Source organism: Mesoplodon densirostris, chromosome 15, assembly GCF_025265405.1.
Source record: "Mesoplodon densirostris isolate mMesDen1 chromosome 15, mMesDen1 primary haplotype, whole genome shotgun sequence".
In the NCBI taxonomy this organism is placed as follows: domain Eukaryota; kingdom Metazoa; phylum Chordata; class Mammalia; order Artiodactyla; family Ziphiidae; genus Mesoplodon; species Mesoplodon densirostris.
The window spans coordinates 24,518,195-24,539,494 of NC_082675.1; the positions used below are offsets into that span (position 1 = coordinate 24,518,195).

The 21,300-nt window shown below is 58.0% G+C and overlaps 2 protein-coding genes across 16 annotated transcripts in view; one reads left to right on the top strand and one right to left on the bottom strand.

Moving 5' to 3' along the window:
* SFI1 (SFI1 centrin binding protein) overlaps window positions 1–14,595 on the top strand; it is a 77,584-nt gene extending 62,989 nt beyond the window's left edge. For 9 of the 13 annotated variants that reach the window (XM_060119499.1, XM_060119506.1, XM_060119507.1 and 6 more), the window contains 16 exons: window positions 2,067–2,148; window positions 2,466–2,644; window positions 3,313–3,388; window positions 4,404–4,480; window positions 5,301–5,403; window positions 6,583–6,679; window positions 9,099–9,259; window positions 9,697–9,771; window positions 10,319–10,393; window positions 10,485–10,661; window positions 10,735–10,997; window positions 11,625–11,729; window positions 11,834–12,047; window positions 13,422–13,759; window positions 14,226–14,337; window positions 14,411–14,594. In XM_060119499.1, the coding sequence (XP_059975482.1) occupies window positions 2,067–2,148; window positions 2,466–2,644; window positions 3,313–3,388; window positions 4,404–4,480; window positions 5,301–5,403; window positions 6,583–6,679; window positions 9,099–9,259; window positions 9,697–9,771; window positions 10,319–10,393; window positions 10,485–10,661; window positions 10,735–10,997; window positions 11,625–11,729; window positions 11,834–12,047; window positions 13,422–13,759; window positions 14,226–14,337; window positions 14,411–14,515 (2,239 nt within the window). In that variant the 3' untranslated portion in view covers window positions 14,516–14,594. Of the gene's footprint in view, window positions 1–2,066; window positions 2,149–2,465; window positions 2,645–3,312; window positions 3,389–3,895; window positions 3,992–4,403; window positions 4,481–5,300; window positions 5,404–6,582; window positions 6,680–9,098; window positions 9,260–9,696; window positions 9,772–10,318; window positions 10,394–10,484; window positions 10,662–10,734; window positions 10,998–11,624; window positions 11,730–11,833; window positions 12,048–13,421; window positions 13,760–14,225; window positions 14,338–14,410 lie in introns of all 13 variants that reach the window. The other 4 variants (XM_060119511.1, XM_060119500.1, XM_060119509.1 and 1 more) reach the window with 4 other exon arrangements.
* The window catches only part of PISD (phosphatidylserine decarboxylase), a 37,625-nt gene continuing 30,866 nt past the window's right edge, over window positions 14,542–21,300 (bottom strand). The window contains exons 2-8 of one of the 3 annotated variants that reach the window (XM_060119513.1): window positions 20,688–20,893; window positions 18,943–19,108; window positions 17,507–17,743; window positions 17,196–17,334; window positions 16,817–16,963; window positions 16,419–16,579; window positions 14,542–15,844 (exon numbers count right to left, since the gene is read on the bottom strand). In XM_060119513.1, coding sequence (XP_059975496.1) covers window positions 15,620–15,844; window positions 16,419–16,579; window positions 16,817–16,963; window positions 17,196–17,334; window positions 17,507–17,743; window positions 18,943–19,108; window positions 20,688–20,737 — 1,125 coding nt within the window. In that variant the 5' untranslated portion in view covers window positions 20,738–20,893 and the 3' untranslated portion in view covers window positions 14,542–15,619. The remainder of the gene's footprint in view (window positions 15,845–16,418; window positions 16,580–16,816; window positions 16,964–17,195; window positions 17,335–17,506; window positions 17,744–18,942; window positions 19,109–20,687; window positions 20,894–21,300) is intronic. The other 2 variants (XM_060119512.1, XM_060119514.1) reach the window with 2 other exon arrangements.

Sequence of the window (21,300 nt, forward strand, 5' to 3'; positions counted from 1 at the left end):
ATAAATTTTGCCAGATGCTCTTTCCACATTACTGAGATGATCATATAGTTTTCCTGGTTTTCAAATGTTAAATCAACCTTGTATTCCTGAGACAAACCCAACTTGGTCATGATGTATTATCCATTTTACATATTATTGATTTTGGTCTGTTAATGTTTTGTTAAAATTTTTTAGATGTACTTTCACGAGGGATATTGGTCTATAGTTCTCTTGTAATGTTTTGCCTTTATTTTCTGAAAGACTTTTTAAGGTTGGTATTATTTCTTTAAATTTTTGATGGAATTTCCTAGTGAAATTATCTGGGCCTAGAGTTTCTGTTTTTGTTTTTTTGTTTTTTGCGGTACACGGGCCTCTCACTGTTGTGGCCTCTCCCGTTGCGGAGTGCAGGCTCAGCGGCCATGGCTCACGGGCCCAGCCGCTCCACGGCATGTGGGATCTTCCCGGACCGGGGCATGAACCCGTGTCCCCTGCATCGGCAGGCGGACTCTCAACCACTGCGCCACCAGGGAAGCCCTGTTTTTGTTTTTTAATGAGAAGGTTTTTGATTACAGATTTCATTTTGTAAATAGATACAGAGCTACTGAGAGTTTCTTTTTGTGTCAGTTTTGGTAAGCTCTGTTTTTCAAGGAATGTTTCATTCTGTCCAGGGTGTCAAATATATTGGCGTAAAGCTGTTCATAAAAGTGCCTTTTGGAACTTCCCTGGTGGCACAGTGGTTAAGAATCCACCTGCCAATGCAGGGGACACGGGTTTGAGCCCTGGTCTGGGAAGATCCCACATGCTGTGGAGCAACTAAGCCCGTGCCTCACGACTACTGAGCTTGCACTCTAGAAGCCCGCAAGACACAACTGCTGAGCCCACATGCCACAACTACTGAAGCCTGCACGCCTAGAGCCCATGCTCTGCAACAAGAGAAGCCACCATAATGAGAAGCAAGTATACCACAACGAAGAGTAGCCCCCACTCGCCACAACTAGAGAAAGCCTGGGCGCAGCAACAAAAACCCAATGCAGCCATAAATAAATAAATAAACAAATAAATTTATATTTAAAAAGGTGCCCTTTAATGTCTGTAGCATCTGGAATGATACCACCACTTTCATTCCTGATTTTGGTAATTTGTGTGTTTTCTCTTTTTTTCTTGATCAGTCTTGCTAAGAATTTGTTTTTTAAAGAAGCCAACTTTTGCTAATTTTCTTGTTTATTTTTCTTAATTGATGTAAGCTCTTTATTTTGTTCTTTCTACCTACTTTAGATTTTTAGTTTGATGTAGTCCATTTGTTTATTTTTGCTTTTGTTTCTTTTGCCTGAATGAGGTGTATCCAGAAAGATATTGCTAAGACCAATGTCAGAGGTTCTACTGCCTGTTTTCTTCTAGGATTTTTATGGTTTCAGGTCATACATTCAAGTGTTTAATACATTTTGAGCTAATTTTTGTGTGTGCTGTAAAATAGTGGTCTAGTTTTCTTCATTTACATGTGGTTGTCCAGTTTTCTCAACACTTTTTTTTTTTTTTTTGCGTTACACGGGCCTCTCACTGTTGTGGCCTCTCCCGTTGCGGAGCACAGGCTCCGGACGCGCAGGCTCAGCAGCCATGGCTCACGGGCCCAGCTGCTCCGCGGCATGTGGGATCCTTCCGGGCCGGGGCACGAACTCGTGTCCCCTGCATCAACAGGCAGACTCTCAACCACTGCGCCACCAGGGAAGCCCTGGCATCTGTTTTTTAAACTACTTCCCCCAAGAATTTGTGTAGCAGCAGCCTGGCTGCTCAGCATGGACTGGAAGGACTTTCACTGTGAGCATTGAGCACCACTGGTAATTCAACGTGGGGTGGATGAAGAAATAGGGTCTCAAATTCTGAGTCTTTTTCGTACCGTGTGGGTGAGGCCAGAAATAACGTGGAATGTGTTGAGTCATTTGTGGGTTTTTTGTCTGTTGTCTGCTTTCCTTCCTCCCCACCTAGGCTTATTTCGCTCTTAATGGCAGTGTGTAAAAGAAAAAATCCAATTATTTGGAACTTCTCATTCTTTTGGAGTTGTTTACTCTTATTCATTTGGGTTCTTTTAGGGTGATGTTAGAAAAGCAGTTGTTTGCACTTTGGTGTCAGAAGATATCTCAGCATCGAGAACACCGCTTGGCAGAGAGAATGGTAAGTGGTTCTCCCCTAGGAGGTACTGGGACCAGGAGGACTTGCTTCAAGCCTTTGCACTCACTGCCTCCCCTCCTAGGACGCTACCCAGACCCAGACCCACCCTGAAGGGCGATCTGCCTGTGACCAGGACTCATGAGGCAGGGGCAGGGTCTGGGCATTTGTTTCCTTTGTCAGTGGAGTTTACAGATGGCTCCTGGGCCAGAGCAGCTCCTGCACATCCAGTTCTTCTGCCTTGGTCATCGTTTGTGGCCTGCAGACTCCCTGGCTTCTGTATCGCCTCCTACTTGACCCATTCTGATCTCTCCCTACCGCAGGCCATACTCCACGCAGAGCGGCAGTTTCTGCAGAGGTCCTGGTCCACGTGGTGCCAGCAAGCAGCAGCACATCGCCTGGAGTGGCAGCGACAAGCAGTGGCCTGTGCCCACCACCGCCTCAGGTGGCTCAGGAAGGCCTTCTGTGTCTGGAGAGAGAGTGCCCGAGGGCTCAGAACAGAGTGAGTGGCCGCTTCTGCCTTTGAAGCCCTTCCCAGCTCAGGGCAGCTTTGACTGTAGTAGCAGCGCTGAGCATCAGTCTGAGGGGTCGTGTTAGCCTAGACTCTGGTCTTAAGTTCTGGAAATTCAACTTGAAACAGTCTAAGCAAAACCAGGGCTGTAGGGAGAGGCTCCTGGGGCATCACATGGATCTCTGGGCTCAGGAACTCGGCTGGTCAGATGTGCCTATGGATCTTAGGTCCTGTCCATCAGCTTACATCCTGCTCGCTGATTTGGGCCCATTCGAAGCAGCTGTGCCCAGGGACAGGTCGTGACAGTTTTTACCTCGCCATGTGGTTAGGGGCCAGGGCAGGTGCCCCTGTGTTCCCTGCCTTGGTTCCTCTCTAGATCTACTTCATGCTCTGAGGGTCTCTCACCTCTCAAACTCTGGCCACATTTAACCTCCTCCTCAGTTACCTATTACCACACGAATACAGAGCCCTGTGAAGTTGTCCACAGAAATTTGATTTTATGTGTGCTTTTCTGGGTGGAGAACCTAAATCCTTTGGCAGCTCTTTTGAAAGGGTCTTAGTTCCCGTCCATGTTGAAGAACCACTGAGCAGGGGCCAGGGGCTGCGAAGGGGTGCCCCTCGAGAGGGGCCTGGGTTGAGCACTGACTGTCTCCCCACAGGAGGACGGGCAGGGCACGGGCTGCACGGTTCCACGCGGCACAGCTCCTGTGTTGGGCCTGGAGCAGGTGGAGGGAGGTGAGGCTTTGGCACAGGTGCGGCCCGCGTGGGGTTGTGGGCAGGTGGAGCCATGTGTCAGGCTGACTCAGGGCCAACATACGGTCTCCTCCACGGTCCCTCGGAAACCACCTGCCTCTGAGTGTGGGGAGGAGGCCAGGGTGCAGGTGCAGTGCTCACCTGGTTTCATGAGATGATTGGCTCACAGTTCCGTGTTCTGTTAGCTGCCAGGCTGTTCTTCCATAACGCTCTGAATTTAAAGTTCCTGGTCTAACTGGTCACAGGCATCCTCTTCAGGATGAAAAATGTTAAAGCTGAAATTGGTTAGCGTTTACCCGCAGCCAGGCACTTGCTCCCTATGAGCCTCACAGACCCCTAAGAGGAGCATGTTTATAGAGGCGGATGCTGGGGCTTGGAGGTTAATAAGCACCTTGCCCAAGCTCCCCCAAACGAAGTGTGAAACAGAGGCACGTCCGAGCCCTCCTCAGCCCCGGGCCCACAGCGGCCAGCTGTCTCCTGTGTGCGCAGCACCTGGCCCTGCACAGTGCCGAGCAGCAGAAGCTGATGCGAGCCGACCTGCATCGCCAGCACACCTTGCTGTACAGGGCGCTGCAGACCTGGGGGGTAGGAGAAGCTGCTTTCCTCCAAATCTCCTTGCCTGGTAGGGAAGGGGGTTCTGGAGGCTTTGTTTCCCTTCCTTGTTCTTCCTGCCTCTCCCAAAACAGAGTAGTAATTCCACAAGACTCAGGGCAAGTGCCCTGGCCAGTGGGTCTTACACTGCAGAGCTAAGTTCTCCCATCCTTGCCCGGGGTACCAGCCTTACCACCAGGGGGGCTCCTTGTCAGGGGTCCAGTGGTTGGACTCACCAGGTGAGAGCTTAGCAAGTCCTCTCCCTGTTGTTGGGTGGGCTCCTGCCCACTCCCCGCCCTCTGTGGTGAGCGCTCTGGGCATCACAGCCCCTGCACCTCTGCAGCTGCCTGAGAGTGGGGAGTGGTGTGGGCCTGGGGCAGCCTCCAGTCCTCCTGGTCATCTGCAGGTTTACCAGAGCCGGGTGCGGAGCGTCCTTCAGGAGGTGGCAGCCAGGGAGAGCCAGCACGAGAGGCGGCTGCTGCGGTGAGTCTCCACGGCCCCAGCCCAGCCTGAGGAACAGGGAACAGACTACAGACCCGGATGGGTTGGGGGCCCTAACGAGGGCCAGGCGATGGGGCCTGGCTGCCTCGTGCTGCTCAGAGAGTGGCTTTGGCTTTTCCACAGCAAGCACCGTTCCCTGGGCCCCTCATGTCTTGCCACCCGCACTGTGTGCAGAGCCAGGACTCTGGGAAGCAGCTGCACCATCTCCTGCGTGTCTCACTCGTCTGAGCGCCTCTCCCTGCCCAGTTCAGACCTGCAGGATTCGCCTTTTCACCTCCTCTCAGCTCCCAGTCAGTCCCCCCACCCCCGGCTCTCCAGGCTGGGACCATCTGTGTCTCTCACACCCGTGGACTCACTTATACCCCTCGGCTCCACTGCCTCCAAAGCCTGTCCCGCAGCTCCTGCTGAGCCAACCTCTACCCTATTCCCTCCCTCATTGCCGCTCTTTCTTTTCCTGCCTCTGTGTTTGTTTAGCACATGCTGTTCCAGGCTGCCCATGCCCTTCCCCCATTTTCCCCATCTCCACCTCTCTTATCATGGATGCATCACCTGTGTCACCGTCACCTGGAAACGGCTTAGTGTTCCCTGTGGTGCGTGAATGCACGAGGCTGCGGTGCCTGTGGTGCTCCCACGGCACCTGCACAGAGCAGCTCAGCCTTGTGCAGTGTGTGCAGTTTCAACGTAAATGTGGCTGTCAGCACGACAGATACACTTGGGCATGGGGAGACCTGGATGCAGGACCGGGCTGAAGAGCCTCGCAGTGTTCACACCCATATCACTCTGTCCCCCCATGTACCCGCAGGGGTGCATTACGTCGCTGGAGAGAGAATGCTGTGGCCCAAGCGGACGAAGCAAAGAAAGCCTCTCGAGCAGCAGCTCACTACAGAAGGACCCTGTGCTCCAAGGTGGGCCCTGGCAAGCCAGCTGGCTGCCAGGGGGTGGGGGCCGTGTTCCTGTGAAGGGGTGACGTTGGGGGTGGCTGTGGAGGTTTGAGCTGAATGAGGAGCCTAGAAAACGAGATGGCTCCCTTCTCCAGCACACACAGCTGTGCCCACAGGTGGGTTTCTTCACTTGTTTATTGTACTGAAGTATGAACCAATATCCATTAAAACAAAAGCATGGCATGTAGTGAGTATGAACCAGCTCTTACCAGAACCAGTATTTCCCACACACGTGGAATTTTCCGCTGGGACAAATCCTGTAAGTCACCACACCTCTGTCCCTTTGTGTTGGCACAGGATGCTTGGGTGCCCCCCTTCCCCCATCCTGCTCATCGGCCTCGCGGGATTCGTGGCTGTGCGGGCTTTCCGTAGAGCATGCAGGAATGTGAGGTCATTGGTCATTGTCGCTGGGAAGTGGCCCCCAAAATGCCACTTGGTGTGGCCTGGGCCCACGTGCTGGGGGAGGGACATGGCTATGAGAAGAAGACGTGTCACTAGACAGGAGACTCAAATGACATGACAGAGGTGGTCCCTGGACTCTGGGGTGTTTTAGAAGAAAGCAGTTTGCTGGGAGCCCCGCACTGGCGGCCGAGACTGTGCTCACAGCTTGGGAGCCTCCACAGATGTGTTAATTACACATGGTCAGGGCGCAGACTGCTCTCAGGAACACTCCGAGGCCAGCGTGTGTGTCCCCTCCCCTAGAAGGACGGTCAGGACTCTGCTTGGCTTCAGGGCTCAGAAGGGAGGAGGCCTTTGTGGGAGGATGGAGTTCGTGACTGTTTGGGGAGCGGGCATCCCCTGTGTTCTGCTACTGTGATTTCATATGTACCTCATGTGTGAAAGTGCGTGAAACGTAAGGCTTCCACTTAACAAATAGTAGAATGAAAGCCCACGTGAGGACTTGACTTCTTCGTGGCATGGTATGAAGTTTAGCTCCTCTGGTCCCGTCTCCTGAGATACAGGGCCTCCAGCGAGGGTGCTGGGCATGGTTGCCTGCCATCTGCGTGGACGGCAGGCGCTTCCTGGAACGTGTGTGAGGGCCGTATGCCTGGCCTCATTCCACGAGGAGCCACCTGCAGAGCTGGGGTGACCCCGGGGAGTCGGGACATGCCGTGATCACCCCTCTATTCTTCTGCCCCTTAGGTCCTGATCGCGTGGCGGGAGGCAGTGTCAGTGCAGATATACTACCGACAGCAGGAGGGCCAGGCTGTCAGGGACGCCCAGGTGGCGCTGAATAGGGGTAAGCGGGCCCGGAAGTGAAGAGAGGCCTGTGAAGGACACAGCTTTCTTTATTCTCCCAAGGTGCTTCCCCTCAGTCTCTGTCTCTTTCTCATGTGTATTAGCTTCCTGTTGCTGAGGTAACCAAGGACCATAGACTTTAAAACAACAGAAAATTGTTCTCTGAGTCCAAACTCGGGTGTTGGCAGGGCTGTGCTCCCTCCGAAGGCTCTGGGGGAGGCCCCTTTCCTGCCTTGTCCAACTTCTGATGGCTCCCGGCAATCCTTGCTGTTCCTCAGGTTGTAGACAGGTCACTCCAGCCTCGGCCCTATTGTCACGTGTCTGTCTTCCCTGTGTATGTGTGTGTCTCCTTAGAAGGACACCAGTCACACGGGATTAAGGGCCCAGCCCACTTCAGCTGTCAGTTACTGCACTGTACCAACCCTCTGCCCAAATAACATCAGCTCTGAGGTTCCAGGATGGACGTGAACTTGGTAGGGAGTAACTAACTATTCAGTCCAGGTACATCTTCACTTTCTCTTCCCAACTGATTGCCAACCAGTTTTTATTAAAATGAAAGGCCAAGGCTTGAGACCTACAGAGAAATGCAGACACGGAGCTGGAACGGGGGACTTGGGGGTTGCCGGATGGGGCGCTTTGATGGGAAGGCGGCGGCTGCTTGTCAGGTCAGCCCCGTTGTGTCAGAGTCCGCTTCCTTGCCCGTTTAGGGAGCAGGGACTTGCCTGGTTGGCCCCAGGTAGTCCCGTGACCTGCTGTACAAACAGCCTGGGAAACGGTCCAGATGGAGCCTCTGTTCAAGAGACGCGTGGAAACAGAGGCCCTTGGCTCTGCTGCGGGGAGTCTGATGCTCTAAAGAGGCAGCTCCTTTTAGAATAAATGAGAAAACAAATGGAAATGGTTTAAATCAGACCAGAGAGAAAACGGACCAACTTGTTAAATTGGCTTAATAGCATTTGTTCCAGGACAATCCACTTAGGTTTGGTTCTGACTAGTTCTTGTGTTGATGAACACACATCCTGCTTCCCCCTGAATGGAATCCTGGGGTCCAGAATCCCGCACCTGGTCTGCCCTCAGCATGCTTCTCTGTGTCCTCAGGCTGCCCCTCGCCCCGGAAACCAGGGCTGTGTTTCTAGTCATTCCCAGGAAAGATGCCGAGGGGCTAAGCCCGTCCCTGGTCTCTGCTTGAACCAGAGTTTTGGCACCGGCGCTGCATGGGCCTTCCAGTTTGGGTCAGGTGGCCGCGGTGGGGAGGTGACAGGCACAAGACACAGCTAAAGCTTCTTCCCTCCTCTGACCTGCGGGCAGCAGCTTTCCTTAGGGTGGCAGCACGTGGCTGGCCCTGGGCTCGCTGTGTCCATTAGGGCTGGTATACAGGACTGGGGAGACCATGTGAGAAGACACTGTGTTGTCAGCACACAGCAGATGTGCAGTCAGTACCTGTGGGACCGTGTCTTGGCTTAATTAAGGCCTCTGTGTCTCAGGCACACCTTGGCTGTCCAGGGCTGGGCTAGGTGCTGCAAGAGGACAGAGTCGTGGACACTTACGCTCATCAGTGCTTGAGAGGTGCAGGCAGGGCCTCCTCTCAGCCTTGGTGTCTCCGTCTGTGGATGGGGATGATAGTACCTGCCTCTGGAGTTGATCATGAGGGTCCAGTGAGGCTAAGATATTCCCACGTAAAGCAGGACCTGGGAAATTTCAGCACTTAGTGCTAACGCCTCCAAGCTTGTGAACGTGGCTTTCCCTGCCCACCTCCGGCAGGTCCTGGAGGACACCCCATCTTGGCCTCTGTGCCTTGGGGTCAGCTCTCTTCTGTTGTCTCTAAAAGAAACTTCTCTTGGGGCTGAAGAAGAGGGAAAAAATCAGAAGAGAGTGCTTGCTCCCTCAAGAGAGAATCTGGTGACACAGACTCAATGCAGGATGTGGCCCCTGCCTGCCTGTGGAGCTGGGGCAGGACACGGCCAGCAGACACCTTGCTTCTCCCCAGCCTGTCTCAGGCTGCCTGGGCCTCTGAGCCTCATTTTCCTCCCTGGAATATGGGGCCACTGTCTCCCACTTCCTCACACCCAGGGTCTTTTCGTTCATGTGCCCAGCAGCATCTTGTGGGCAGCTCCGCTGGGGCCCTGGCACACCTGCGGTCGCTGTGCACAGGCTTATGGCTGGGGGCGGGGTGTCCTTGGAGGGCCCAGTGGTAAGCAGCATATCTGGTTCCAGTCAGGGTGTGCATAGTCACTGAAGGTGGGTGGCCAGAGCTCTCCTCCCAGAGTGGCTACCGTCCACACGTGGTGTCTCACCGAGTGTGGGCTGACACCCCAGTTCTGTCCCCACACAGCCTTCTCCACCCTCTAAACTTTCACCGTTGCATAGTCATCCATATATTGATACTTCCTCTAAAAGAGCAAACTGACTCCGACCCGCCTTAGGCTGTCTCAGGACCTGGTTTCGGCGCTGGAGGGACCGCAGCCGGAGCGCAGCCCAGCAGAGGATCCAGATGGAGAGGGTGGCGCAGCATTACCGCCGGCAGCTGCTGCTGCAGGCCATGGCCCAGTGGAAGGTGCACCATCTGAGCTGCATCAGGAAGAGGGTGAGGCAGACAGCAACTCCCCGAGTTCCCCTGTGCGGCGGGGCTGTCTGGGCCAGGGGACCGCATCGCGGGGAGGAAAGGTCTTTCCAGAAGCACTTACTGCTTCCGTTGTGGATGCTGGGTGGTTGGAGCCCTGCGGGCACAAGGCTGCCCTTCTGGGTGTTCAGTGAAGGCTGGGGAAGCCGGCCTTCCGGGTAGAAGATGGCTCAGCAAAGAACTTGGTTCAGTGTGAACCATGCCTGTCAGAGCTGGGTGACCTACCGACGCATCTGGGCACCCCTGTCTGGGGCAGGAGGCCCTTGGCTTCAACCAGGACGACTCCTGGTGGTGGGAGGATGGTTCACTTGGGCCTGGAGCCTGCACTGCCCACAGGGGCTCCGGGTGTGGGCACCTGGCTGTACCAGGCACACAGCCTCCTGTGCGCGCTCTCTCCCCAGCTTCTGCAGAGACAGGCTGCCCAACTCCTGGCCCAGACACTCAGCCGGACCTGCTTCCACCAGTGGAGACAGCAGGTGGGAGCCGTGGAGAAGCCCCTTCTCGCTCCCCCTCCTCCCGCTGCCTCTTGAGCCTGCCTCTAGCTCATCATTTCTCATACCACCCTCTTCCCAGGGTTCCCCCATCCCCAGCCACCTCCTGGCACCACCAGCTTCCTTCACTTGGAATCTGTTTAAGGCCAAGTCACTTCAGGGCCATGTTTCTACAGTGTCATGTTGAAAAATTGTCAGGGTAATATTCAGAAATTAATAGGAAATGCATTTTAGGTCTTTGCCAAGGCCTTGATAAAACACCCGGTGGGGCTGCGTCCTGCTCAGTGGCCCTTCACGGTCCAGGTCCCTCTCACCCTCGGGCCTGCAGTGCAAGCAGTCCCAGCTTTTCTCGCTGGAGCCTGCTGCACTGCCTCACTGCTCCGACCCCAGAGCTCCTGGCCTTCGTTCTTCCCAAAAGAGCTTCCTTGATCCCCACCACCTCAGGGAAGGCCTGACGAGAGGGTCGGAGAGTGACCGGGGCCATGGGGTCAGGGTGGCCTCCCTAAGGAGGCATTTTCTTTCTGGCCCATAGCTGGCGGACAGGAGGCGGGAGCAGCAGGACACGGCACGGGCCCTGTGGTTCTGGGCCTTCTCACTACAGGCGAAGGTAATGGGCTCCCCGTCCCAGGAGAGGACCATGCCCCAGTGGAGGGAGCCTGAGGAGGAGGGCTGGGCCTCACCTCCTCCTCTCCCTGGAGGTGTGGACTGCGTGGCTGGGCTTCGTGCTGGAGATGAGGAGAAAGAAGGCGCGGCAGGAGCGGGCAGTGCAGGCCTACCACCAGCAGCTCCTCCGGGAGGGCGTTGCACGCCTCCTGTGCTTTGCAGCGGGCATGAAGGCCTTCCGGCAGCAGCTGCATGCCCAGCAGCAGGTGCAGGTGGGCCGGGGTCCCCTACCCCTCTGTGGGGAGCGGGTAGGCACAGCACGACCTGACCAGAGGCTGGTTGCAGGCGGCCCACAGTCTCCACCGTGTGGTCCGTCGCTGTGCCACGGTCTGGAAGCAGAAGGCGCTGGGCCTGGGCAGGGAGCCTCAGCCCCCCACGTCCACTGTGCACAGCAGGAGAGTGACGTTTGAGGGTCCCCTTCCCAGCCACCTTGCTGCTGGGGCTGGCGATGCCTCCCTGGAGACCAAGAGGACAACAGCTCCTCGTGGGCTTCGGGGAGCTCTGGACAGCCTGGCGTCGGCCGCTGGGGACACCCAACTCCTGGAGCTGTGAGTAGCACGTCCCTCACCACTTCCTCCTCGCTTCCACCTGGGGCAAAGCTTGGACAGTACAGGAATGACACCGGGCCCCGAGGGTCATGGCCGAGCCACTCGGAACCCTCTGTACAGGATCCTGCGCCCCCGTTCTTCGGCCCTAACCAAAAGGACCACAGCCTCTGTTCCTCCCAAGCGTGGGAGAGAATGTACGGTTCCTTAGCAAAGGAACGGGCCGTTGGGCAGCCCACCTCCCGCCCCAGACCTGGTAGTCTCCCCACGTCTCCCGTGACAGCCAGGAAACAGGTACCCTCTTGGAAACCCCACTTTTTTGTGACCTGGCCCAGCCCCATCCCCATCCCCACATGCTGTGCTGCTGTAGCTGACAAGGGCCCCATCTCTGAGCCTGTTCCAGCCTGGTTGCCTGGGTCAAGTGAGACAGCGTGGGTGGAGCACCCCTCGCCAGCAGGCTCACTGGAATTACTAGAAGTTCAGTAGGGCGCCTGGGGCGGAGCCTTTCCTTCTCTCTTCAGTATCCCTGTAAGATGGAAGGGGTCGGACTGAATTACCCCGCCCCACAGAGGTCTCAGGCTCCGAGCAGCCCCTGGGCAGTCTGGAGGAACAGCCTGTGTTTCTTCCCAGTAATGCTGCCCGCTGGGCAAGAAAGCAACCGCGACGCCCAAGCTTCCTGCTGGAGCCCGTTGAGAGCCAGACGCCCCTGGGGTATGGCACCCTTGGGGGGCAGGGGTAGGTGGTGTGATTCTGGGGACTTTAGGGCTGGTGGCCCCCCTTCTGTCCTGCTCCTCGGGAGGGTACCACGCCTGACCAGCTCGTGTCTTCCCTCTGCTTAGGCCTGAGGCACCGTGGGAGCATGGCCTAGGCGAGGTCCAGCCAATAGGCCTTGCGCTGACAACACCCTTCCTGGCAAAGGCCCAGACAGCACTGGACCCAAGCAGCCCCCTGCCAAGCGCCCCTGGCCTGAAGCCGCCGCCCACAGCGAGTACAGGCCTGGAGCTGCTGCCCCCTTCTTCCTTCATGCTGCGTGGGGCGGAAGCACACACCTGGGTAAGTCCCCCTGGTTACCTGGGGTCCTGTTCTGTGGTCTGGTCTTCGTGCCAGTGCTCTTTTTTGTGCACTTGGTGCTATAGCCACAGGAGTACTCATTGCTTCAGGGGAAGATGCAGGGAGGCCTGTGCAGGGGCCAGTGTCCTAGGGGCACAGCAGGGAACAGCCCCTGAGGCCCATCCCTGCTCGTGACGCTTACATGGTGGTGGAGACAAAAGAAACCCCGGCACGCAGACGAATGAAGAGGCTGTGGATCATGGGGGGTCATACAGGGCCTGTTGATAAGTCTGGACTTCAAGAACAGGAAGTTGTGGAGGATGGTTGGTGGCTGTGCTCGGGTCCAGCAAAGGGTGCTGGCGGCCGGGACTGGGGGCGTGGCTGTGGATGTCGTGGGAGGCAGACTAGGTAGGGCTTGCTCTGATGAGTCTGATAAGAGGGAAAGAAGGAATCGCGGATGGCTCCTGGGTTTCCGGCCTGAAAAGCTCAGGGAGTGATGAGTTCTTTACTGTGAGAGGGAAGATGGAGGGTGGGAACCCAGCAGCTGAAGCATCACGAGTGTGTCTTGAACCTGTCAGATTTGAGGTTAACGCAATAGAGATTCAGCCTGGCCTTCAGGAACAAGGTCAGGGCTGGAGATCAAAGTTGACAATTCGTTGGGCTTCCCTGGTGGCGCAGTGGTTGAGAGTCCGCCTGCCGATGCAGAGAACACGGGTTCGTGCCCCGGTCCTGGAAGATCCCACATGCCGCGGAGCGGCTGGGCCCGTGAGCCATGGCCGCTGAGCCTGCGCGTCCCGAGCCTGTGCTCCGCAACGGGAGAGGCCACAACAGTGAGAGGCCCGCGTACCGCAAAAAAAAAAAAAAAAAAAAAAAAAAAGTTGACGATTCGCAGCACAGGTTGAAAGTAAAGAACCGATGGGGTCATGGGGAGGAGTGGGGCCAAGACTCTGGTGCCTGTGATGTAGGAGTCAAGGAGTTCGGGTAAGGAGGCGAGGAAGCACGAGTGTGCAGTGGGCTTGGGCCCCGCAAGGAGCTGGTGCCTGAAGAGCTGTGACCTAAGTAGGGGTGGGGAGAGGGTGGGGGATGGGAGAGTGTCCATTCCCACCAGAGGACACTGTCACCAGGAGGGGAGGAGGGTTGTAGCTGTGGTTGGACAAGAACAGTTGCCACTGAAATGCATGGTCATTGTAGGAGGGGGTGTGAAAGGTCAATAAGGCTGGAAACAGCTGCTTGGGTGGTCGTGGGCCTCTATTGGTGTCATGTGGTGAATGAAGGGGCAGGACCAGGTGAGCTGGCTGCGGCAGGTGCAGGTGTGGGGAGCCCCAGCTCCCAACCTTCCTCCCGCTTCCCTGCTCAGTGTTCATCCTTCCTTTACAGGCATCAGCCCGGCCGACGATACCTGGGCTTTTGTCCCAGGCCCCTTCATCCCTGGCCAGTGTCCCCAACCCCCGTCTGCTCCTTCCTGGGGACTTCACAGGCACCAGGCCTGGGCCTGGCTCTGACACTACAGGTGTGTACCTGGGGCCTGTCAGTACCTCAAGTGCTCAGGTCACTCCCGGCACCTGGAATCCCTGGGTTCAGCCTGGGCCCAGACAGGAGGATGGTCAAGATCAAGCTTATTATCCTATTGCCACTGGCCACATGGACCTGGAGGCCGAGCTTGAGGGCATCCAGCAGCAACTGCAGGACTACCAGACCACGAAGCAGAACCTCAGGTGAGACCCAGAAACCCGCCTGGCACCCATCCATGGGGAACAGGGGGAGCTGTCTGCCCAGTGATGGCCCCTGCATGCAGGCGGCACCTCTCCCCTTCTGTCCTGCTCAGGAAGGCCCAGGTTGGCCTTACCTTCAGGAAAAGCTGAGCAAAACTTTACACCCGTGTCTTGTGGAAGCTGGTGGTCTACCGGGCAAGTGTGACTGACATGGGATGATGCAGTGAGCCACCCTGCTTTGGGTCCACAGCCCACGTACCCCACGCCCAGGCCTGGGACCCTCAGTGTGAGCAGCAACCTCAATCAGAGGGAAGCGGGCAGGTCCCATGCGGCCAGCTCTGCACAGGGAAGGACAGAGGGCATTTCTGCCTGAGGGTGGAACAGGAGCCCTTCTCCCTCCACCCACACCAGAAGTGTGCTGGGCCTCTGCCTCGGGCCAAGCCAGGCAGCAGGTGCGTCACTCCCTCAGGTCCTGCCAACGGCAAGCAAGCAGCCTGCGGCAGTGGCTGGAGCTGAGCCAGGAGGAGCCCAGGCCAGAGGACCAGGAAGCGGAGCGGCAGGTTCAGGAAGAACTGCAGGAGGTGAGACCTTGGGCAGCCCCGGGACAGCTCCCAGGCGGGGCTTCCTCTCAGCCTGCCCCCTCAACCTCCCCAGGTGGAAGCGCAGATCCAGCAGCTGGCCTCCAAGTTGCAGGCCCAGCGCCAGCCCATCCGCACCTGTATCGCCCGCATCCATGCCCTGCGGCAGGCTCTGTGCTAGTCACCACCCCATGTCCAGGAACAGAATGCAAAACTGCAGTGAGTTTATTTCAAAATGTTGCAATTAAATGAATTACTGTTCAGAAGTCTCCCACTTTTCATACAAAAATACTGTGCTACTGATACAGTTGAAAAAGTTCAAATGGCTTCTCCTGCAGGAGAAATTCACAGCATCCCCAGGAAACATGAAATCTGGCCCTATCCCCACAATCAGTGGCTCCCTAAGGACTGTCTACCTGTTGCCTGGGCACAGGTTTTCTAGGCACTGACATTCTCCCCTCCTCCACACATCAAATACACCACCAAGGTTCCTCTGCCTCTAACATAAGCCCCTGATCAATAGCAGCAACTTTCTGTAGGTCTAGATACAGGGGACCCAAGCTCTCCCCTGGCCCCAGCTGGGCCACCACCAGCTAGCTGCCTGCCCCTTTTGCTTTGGACACCACTGAGGGGGTTTGGTAATGGGTCCTGCCTACTGGAAAGAGGACCTGCCAGCTCCGGGAGGTCACTCATCGGGGCCTGCAACGCACAGAGCCATTAGTGAGCACCCTCGGAAGTTGACGGCAGAGTCGGAGGTGATGCATTCAGCCACAAGTGCAGAGAGAGAAGACAGCTTTTCCCAACAAGCAGGGTGGGGCAAATTTGGGAGCAGTTGCCTTAAGGGCCCTGGTCTGGGACCCACAGTCAGTGCCAGGAGGCACCTCACCCCATGCAAGGGAGGCCAAAAAGCAGTGATAGGAGGAGCAGCAAGAATGTACTTTAACTACCACTTATCTTAAAACGGAAATCAGACCAACCGAATGCTCGGCCAGGAGATGTAGAGTCTCCAGTTTATACAACACGTTAGAAAATCTCCAAGAGGGAATCAATCGTCCCGGCCTGCACTTTCTCTTCAGGTGGGTAGGGGGAAGATGTAGGTCTAGGACACGAGGGGGGGCTCTGACAACCCTGTCCGCACCCTGGACAGCAGGGACAGGAGTCACCCAGGTCCTGCCTGGTCAGACCCGACGGTCCCCTCCCTAGATAGCCTCAGAGGTTCCCCCTGAAAAGACCCTCACATTTCTGTGGAAAAGACCCCTCAGCAGCTGTGGCCATGAAAGAGGCTCTAGAGAGAGCCCAGAGCCTCCCCGAATCGGATTTTCTGTCCCGCTTTCAGCTTGAAGTTGAAGTCCTTGGGGGCCTCGAAGATAAGCACAATGGTGGAGCCCAGGTTGAACTCGCCCAGGTGCTCGCCCTTGCGCATGGGGATGCCCTCCTTGTTCGTGTGCGTCACGAAGCTGAAGTCATTGTAGGAGCCCTTGCTGTACCGTGGGCTGTTTGTGTGCAGGTCCTGTGGGAGGTGGAGGCAGAGCACGTGGACCTTGAACACACTTGCTGCCGTCCCGAACCTGTCCCCCACCCTGCTCAGAAAGGGAGGTCCGGACAGCAGCTCAGGCCATGGACCAGGCCTAACCCGATAGCCCCTGACCAGCTGTGAACTGGAGGGAAATGGAGGATTCAGACCCAACTGTTCACTAGTATGCACGGTGCCACAACATCAGCACCCGGGGGGCTGAGGGGCAAACCGACAGCAAGAGGGGAAGCCCCACGGGCACTGGCACCCCTCACACTTGGCCTCCATCAGCATGCCCCACCCAAGCTCCCCTTGAGTTTCTGCAGAAGCAAAGTGCCAGGCAGGGAAGTTAATTCCCTCCCTCACCAGCCACCTCAAGATAGGAGTGGGTGGGGGATAAGCAGAGCAGAAGCTCAGGGCCCAGCCCCTCCTCGGGGCAGCTGCTCCGCACAGCCAGGCCTGGTGGGGGATGTGCCCTCCTAGAACTTACAGTCCCGATGGACCTGGCTGCACAGGAGACGGTGCAAGTGGCCTAGCCCTTGGGCTTCGGCAGGATCTGGGCTCTGCTTACCCGGTCAAAGTAGATGCGGATGGAGCCCACGTTGGTGGCCCCCACAGCCGTCAGTGAGAAGAAGCCGTGTTTCCAGTCACCAGTCAGGACTACCCGCTCATTGTGGCAGAAGAGCTCTTTGATCCAGCGGGCCATGCCGGGGTTCACGGACATCAGGGAGCCTGTGGGGACAGACACTGCCACTCCCTGCCCATCGGGAGGACAAGCCTCCCAGAGCCCAGTGTAGATGTCTACTCTGGGAGGGCCCAAGACCCACTGTACCCCCCAGCCTGCCCCTGCCACCCACGCCCAGCAGTCACCTCACAGCTTTGGAGCCTGCGTCCCCTGACAGCAAGAAGCTGAGGACCTCTCTGAGGCCCCCAGGGGCAGGTCCCACCCATGTGCTGGCCCAGGCCTACCTGGGAAGTGGCGCCGGTGGGAGACAGTCCAGTCAGTGGGGGAATGGAAGCAGTGGTAGTCCCCGGGGGCCAGGTAGATGACGCAGTGGTAGAGCTCGTTCCCTTCTCGGGTGACCAGCTGGCTCCTGAAGGAGCCAGAGGAGGTCGCTGTGGGGCAGACACAAGCCAGGCACTCAGACAAGCACTTGATGCTGCCCAACACGAAGCCTGCGTGCAGCCTGGACACTGGCTCCAGGAAGGCCTGAAGCTGCGGGCAGAGTAACTACTGGTCTACAGGCCTCCCTCCCAGACCCACTCCCATCCCCACCCTCCACCCTCTGACATCCAGCGCAGCCACACCACAGCACAGCTGCCTGGCCGCCACCGGGCCAGGACCCACCTGGTGGGAAGGGCAGGTCCTCTGCGGGGATGCGAGGGCCCAGGAACGACTCCAGCGAGTAGGTGACCCCCTTCACCTGCTCTACCTCGCAGTTCTTCACCTGCCCGAAGTTGAGGATCTTCCCATCCGATGGGCTGATCTGTAAGGGCCAGGAGAGGCTCGGTGTGGGGGAGGGGAGGGGACAGAGGGCAGGGCCGCCGCCTCCTTGGGGTTTGGCCTGGGAGGAGTGCCCACCAGGCCACCTGTTCCTAAAGGCACAGCCAAGAGCTGCCTGTACGGAGGCAGGAATAGAAGGTGGGGTTGGGCCTCACCACGCTGTGCAGGCCGCACACGGGCCGGGCCTGTGGCTTCAGCTTGCGCCGGAAGAACTCGCTGAGGTTGCGGTAGTGGTGCAGGTCCTCCACGGCGGCCTCCTTCATGTTAACCCCGAAAGTCCAGATGTACAGGCTGTAGACGGGCCTGCGCAACCAGTGCGGCAGCTCCACTTGGTTGAGACGGCCCCAAGCCCGCGATAGCAAGCGCGTCGGCACCGACTTGTACAGGGCCACCTGCAGGCCGCAGGCAGGCAGGTGAGTCAGCCACACTGTGTGCTCACCCCCCAACCACCCCCATCAGCCAGTACCCTCTCCCCTCCCCATGGGGGCCACCTCCTGAGGCCTGAGCAGCTTGTCCCCACGAGGGCTTTGTGACATGGTTGTCTCTCACCAGGAACCAGACTGAGCTTCCAAATCTCTCACACACAGTACCAGACCAGCACAGAAGGGAGAGACCTCTGGTGCGCGGGCAAGTCCGCAGCCCAAAGCGCATGTGCTCGTCCCCCACCCCACCCCGAGGTTGGGGACTCTCATGCAGACGGGTTGACCACTGACACCCCCCCGTCCACACAGCTGTCCCCACCTGGTGCTCCTCCAGGAGGCAGAGGGGACTCGGCCTCTCAGTCGGACCCCTCCAGCCAAACTCAGGGCCAGACGACCCAGAAGAGGCAGCCTCTTAAACCTCAAGTGCCTCTGCCATAGTGGGACATGCTTCTAATGGGTGGCTGCTGCTTGCTGAACACAACCAAGACACCAAGTCCCCAAAGCATAAAAGCAATTCCATTCCAACTTTAAACACCTTTAAAGAGGCAATAAATTAGCGGCTCCCAGCTGACGCCCGTCCGCGGGGCCGCCCTATGACCCCAGGCCTAATGCCCAGTGCCCCATAGGTGCCCCTGAGCTTTCAAACCCTGGCAACGCCCTGCGTGGGCTGTCCAAGGGCCTGGGAGCAGGGTTTCCTCCTTGGGGCCAGCTTGCCTGAGAGCCAGGCACAGCCAGGCCGCTCCCTCACGCAGCCCTGCCTGGGGCTCCTGGGTCCTCAAAGGCATCCTCACCCAAAGGGGCCCACACAGGCTCCAGCCTCCCTGAACCACCCTCTGGCGTCCAGAAATTAATTTGGATTCTTCTCAAAATCACTCCTAAGCTCTTTTCAGACACCATTTTCTGAATGCCCAATGTGGGTTCTTTGCAGAAGCAGAGTCCCCACGTGGCAGAAATGCAGGCAAAGAGAGCAGGCAGTGGACGGTGGGCCGTTACAGTCACCTGTCTGCAGCCCACCCTCTCCACAGGCTCGCCTTCCAACATGACCCTGCCGGAGCGCTCAGGTCCCACAGCACCACCTCTGATCTGACAAATGTCTCCTCCTCGGTCTCCTGGGCCCCAACCTCAGGCCTGCCTGGGAGGAGGCCAGGCCGCAGCCCCTGCACACTTACCCTGCTCACGGGTCTCCATCCCACCCGGCTGAGTGGCCTGAGGGCGCCAAGGGGCAGGAGGTAGTAGAGGACCGTCAGGGGCCAGGAGCGCAGTTTCAGGGCGGGTTTGGACATGCAGCTCAGCTGTCCCAGCCTTCGCCTCAGGGCCAGCTGGGGAAAATACAACCTGCAGGGCACATGTCCGCACACAGCCAGGGTCAGGGGAGGACCGGGGGCCCCACCTCACCCTCAGCAGGTTCGCCTCTCGATGGAGTCGGGCAGCACCGGCCAAACTCCTTCATCCCAACCCCACTCTGAGTTGGGGGCTTGGCTGCCTCTGGTCGGCAGACTCACTTCCCAGTCTCCCCACCTGCCTGTCAGCTGAGACACACAGGGTGAGGCACCTCTCAGATGGAGTAGCTTCTGAACCTGGCAGGGACCCCGGAGAGGACCTTGGGGCTGAGTGCACCGGGAAGATGGTGCAGCGCCTGCCTTGCGGCCCCCTACCGGCCTGGGGCCAGCTCTGCCCACACAGGCTCCGAGGAGAGCTAGTCTGATCCCCCTTAGCCCCTGGCAGCGCAGGATCTGGGAAAATCTCTTCATGGCTCCAAGCCTCTTATTTCCTCATTTGAGGGGCCTGACAAGATCACAAAGGAACATACAAACATGCACAAGCACTAGTGCGCGTGTACACACACACGCACACTCACGCACGCATGCATGCACGCTACTGCTCCATCCATCCCCGTGGTCTTTCTGCATCAGGTCAGGTTCTCCAAAACGATCCAGAGGTTGGTGGGGATAAGCTCCCCGCCAACCCTCAGGCCGCCTTCCAGGTCTGCTGGGGCCACATACACCTGACCCAGGCCCCTCCTTCCGATAAAGGTAGGTGGGCTTTCCCCAGACCCCACCAGCTCAAATTCAGCGCATTCAGCCAGGCTCAGCCTTGGGGGAGCCAGACTCTGGGATGAGCCTTTCCACCGGAACCCTGGCCCTCCTGAGGCATGACACTGAGGCCCAAGTCACCTTGCCACATGCCTAGGACCTAGAAAGTGCTCCTGAGACCCCAGTGTGGCCATCAGAAGACCACACTGCCACCCACTCTGAGAATGTCCCGGGGCTTTGGTTTCCTCATCTACAGAAACACTTCATTCAACTGGAGAATAAGGCTCCATCTGTGCCTGTGTGCTCTCAGAGCAGCTCTGTCCTCTGCCCCCAATTGCTCAACAAACCAAGGAACAAAGAGGCACCTCAGCTGATATGAAAAGCAGAAAAAAATAGAGAACTGAGCCGAAGGCCAGGCCCTGCAGCTCAATGGTGGCCCTGGGAGGTGCTGTTTCTTCACTGCTCACCAGACCCCCTGTGTCCATTGTCTCTCCCATCCCACTCCCTCCAGCTTTAAGAAGGTCTGGCAAGTGGGTAGGGGCCAAGCAAAGCCTGACATCACTGCTCTCCCCTGGGCTCCCCCCATCCACCTCGCTCTCTGCAGAAGTACAGGGACCAATCTCGGAGGAGCTGTGCTGCAGCGGGGCGGGGGCGCAGCGCAGACACTGGCCCACCAGCCTGCTGGCCCCCCAGTACCTGAAACAGGCTCTCCGACTCAGGCCCCCCGGGCCAGGCCCCTCCAGCCACAGGGGCTGGTCCCCTGGCCCCCTGCCGCCGCCACCACCTCCACCACGGGGCCGCTGGACGTGAACTCTGACCTTTCGGGGGTCGAGGCGGGGCAAGGCCAGGTTAGGACGCAGCCATGGCCCGCAGCATCTCACCATTTTGCCGCGCGGAGCTCCGGTCCTCGCCGCGCCTCTGACTGACACATGGTGGGCGGCGCAGGGAAGCAGTGTCAGGCTCGCTCCCTTTGTCTCTCCTCCTTCCTCCCTTCCCCCCCGGAGCTCCTGCGCTGTCACCGCTCCTCGCCCCGGCGGCTGCGGCTGGGGGACCGCTCCCTGGCTAGGTCCAGTCCAACGGATCAGGGCTGTTGCAGAGACAGGCACGGATCACACACCTGCTCAGCCTGCGCACCGGCCCCGCCCTCGGCCCGTTCTGTCCCTGGCTTGGCTGCCTGCCTGCTCCCAGCAGGGAGGGGACCCGGCGCCTCTGAACCCAGGAGCACAAGTGGGAATCTGAGCCCCGCGCTCCAGGCGGGCGCCCAGCGTCGGCCTGTCTGCGGCCCCGGCGGCCCCTCCCTCACTGGGACCTGACCCATTTTCCTTTCAGATGACAAAGTAGCATCTGAGGGATGAGGGCGCAGGAAGGCAGGAGAGGCGCGGTGGTGAGACCCCAGCATCTGGCCTGCTCTGGCTCTCTCCTCGTCATCGTCCCCACCCACCGCCTCAGGGTCCCCCATATCTGCCTCCTCTGAAGAGGGGCACCAGGGCGACC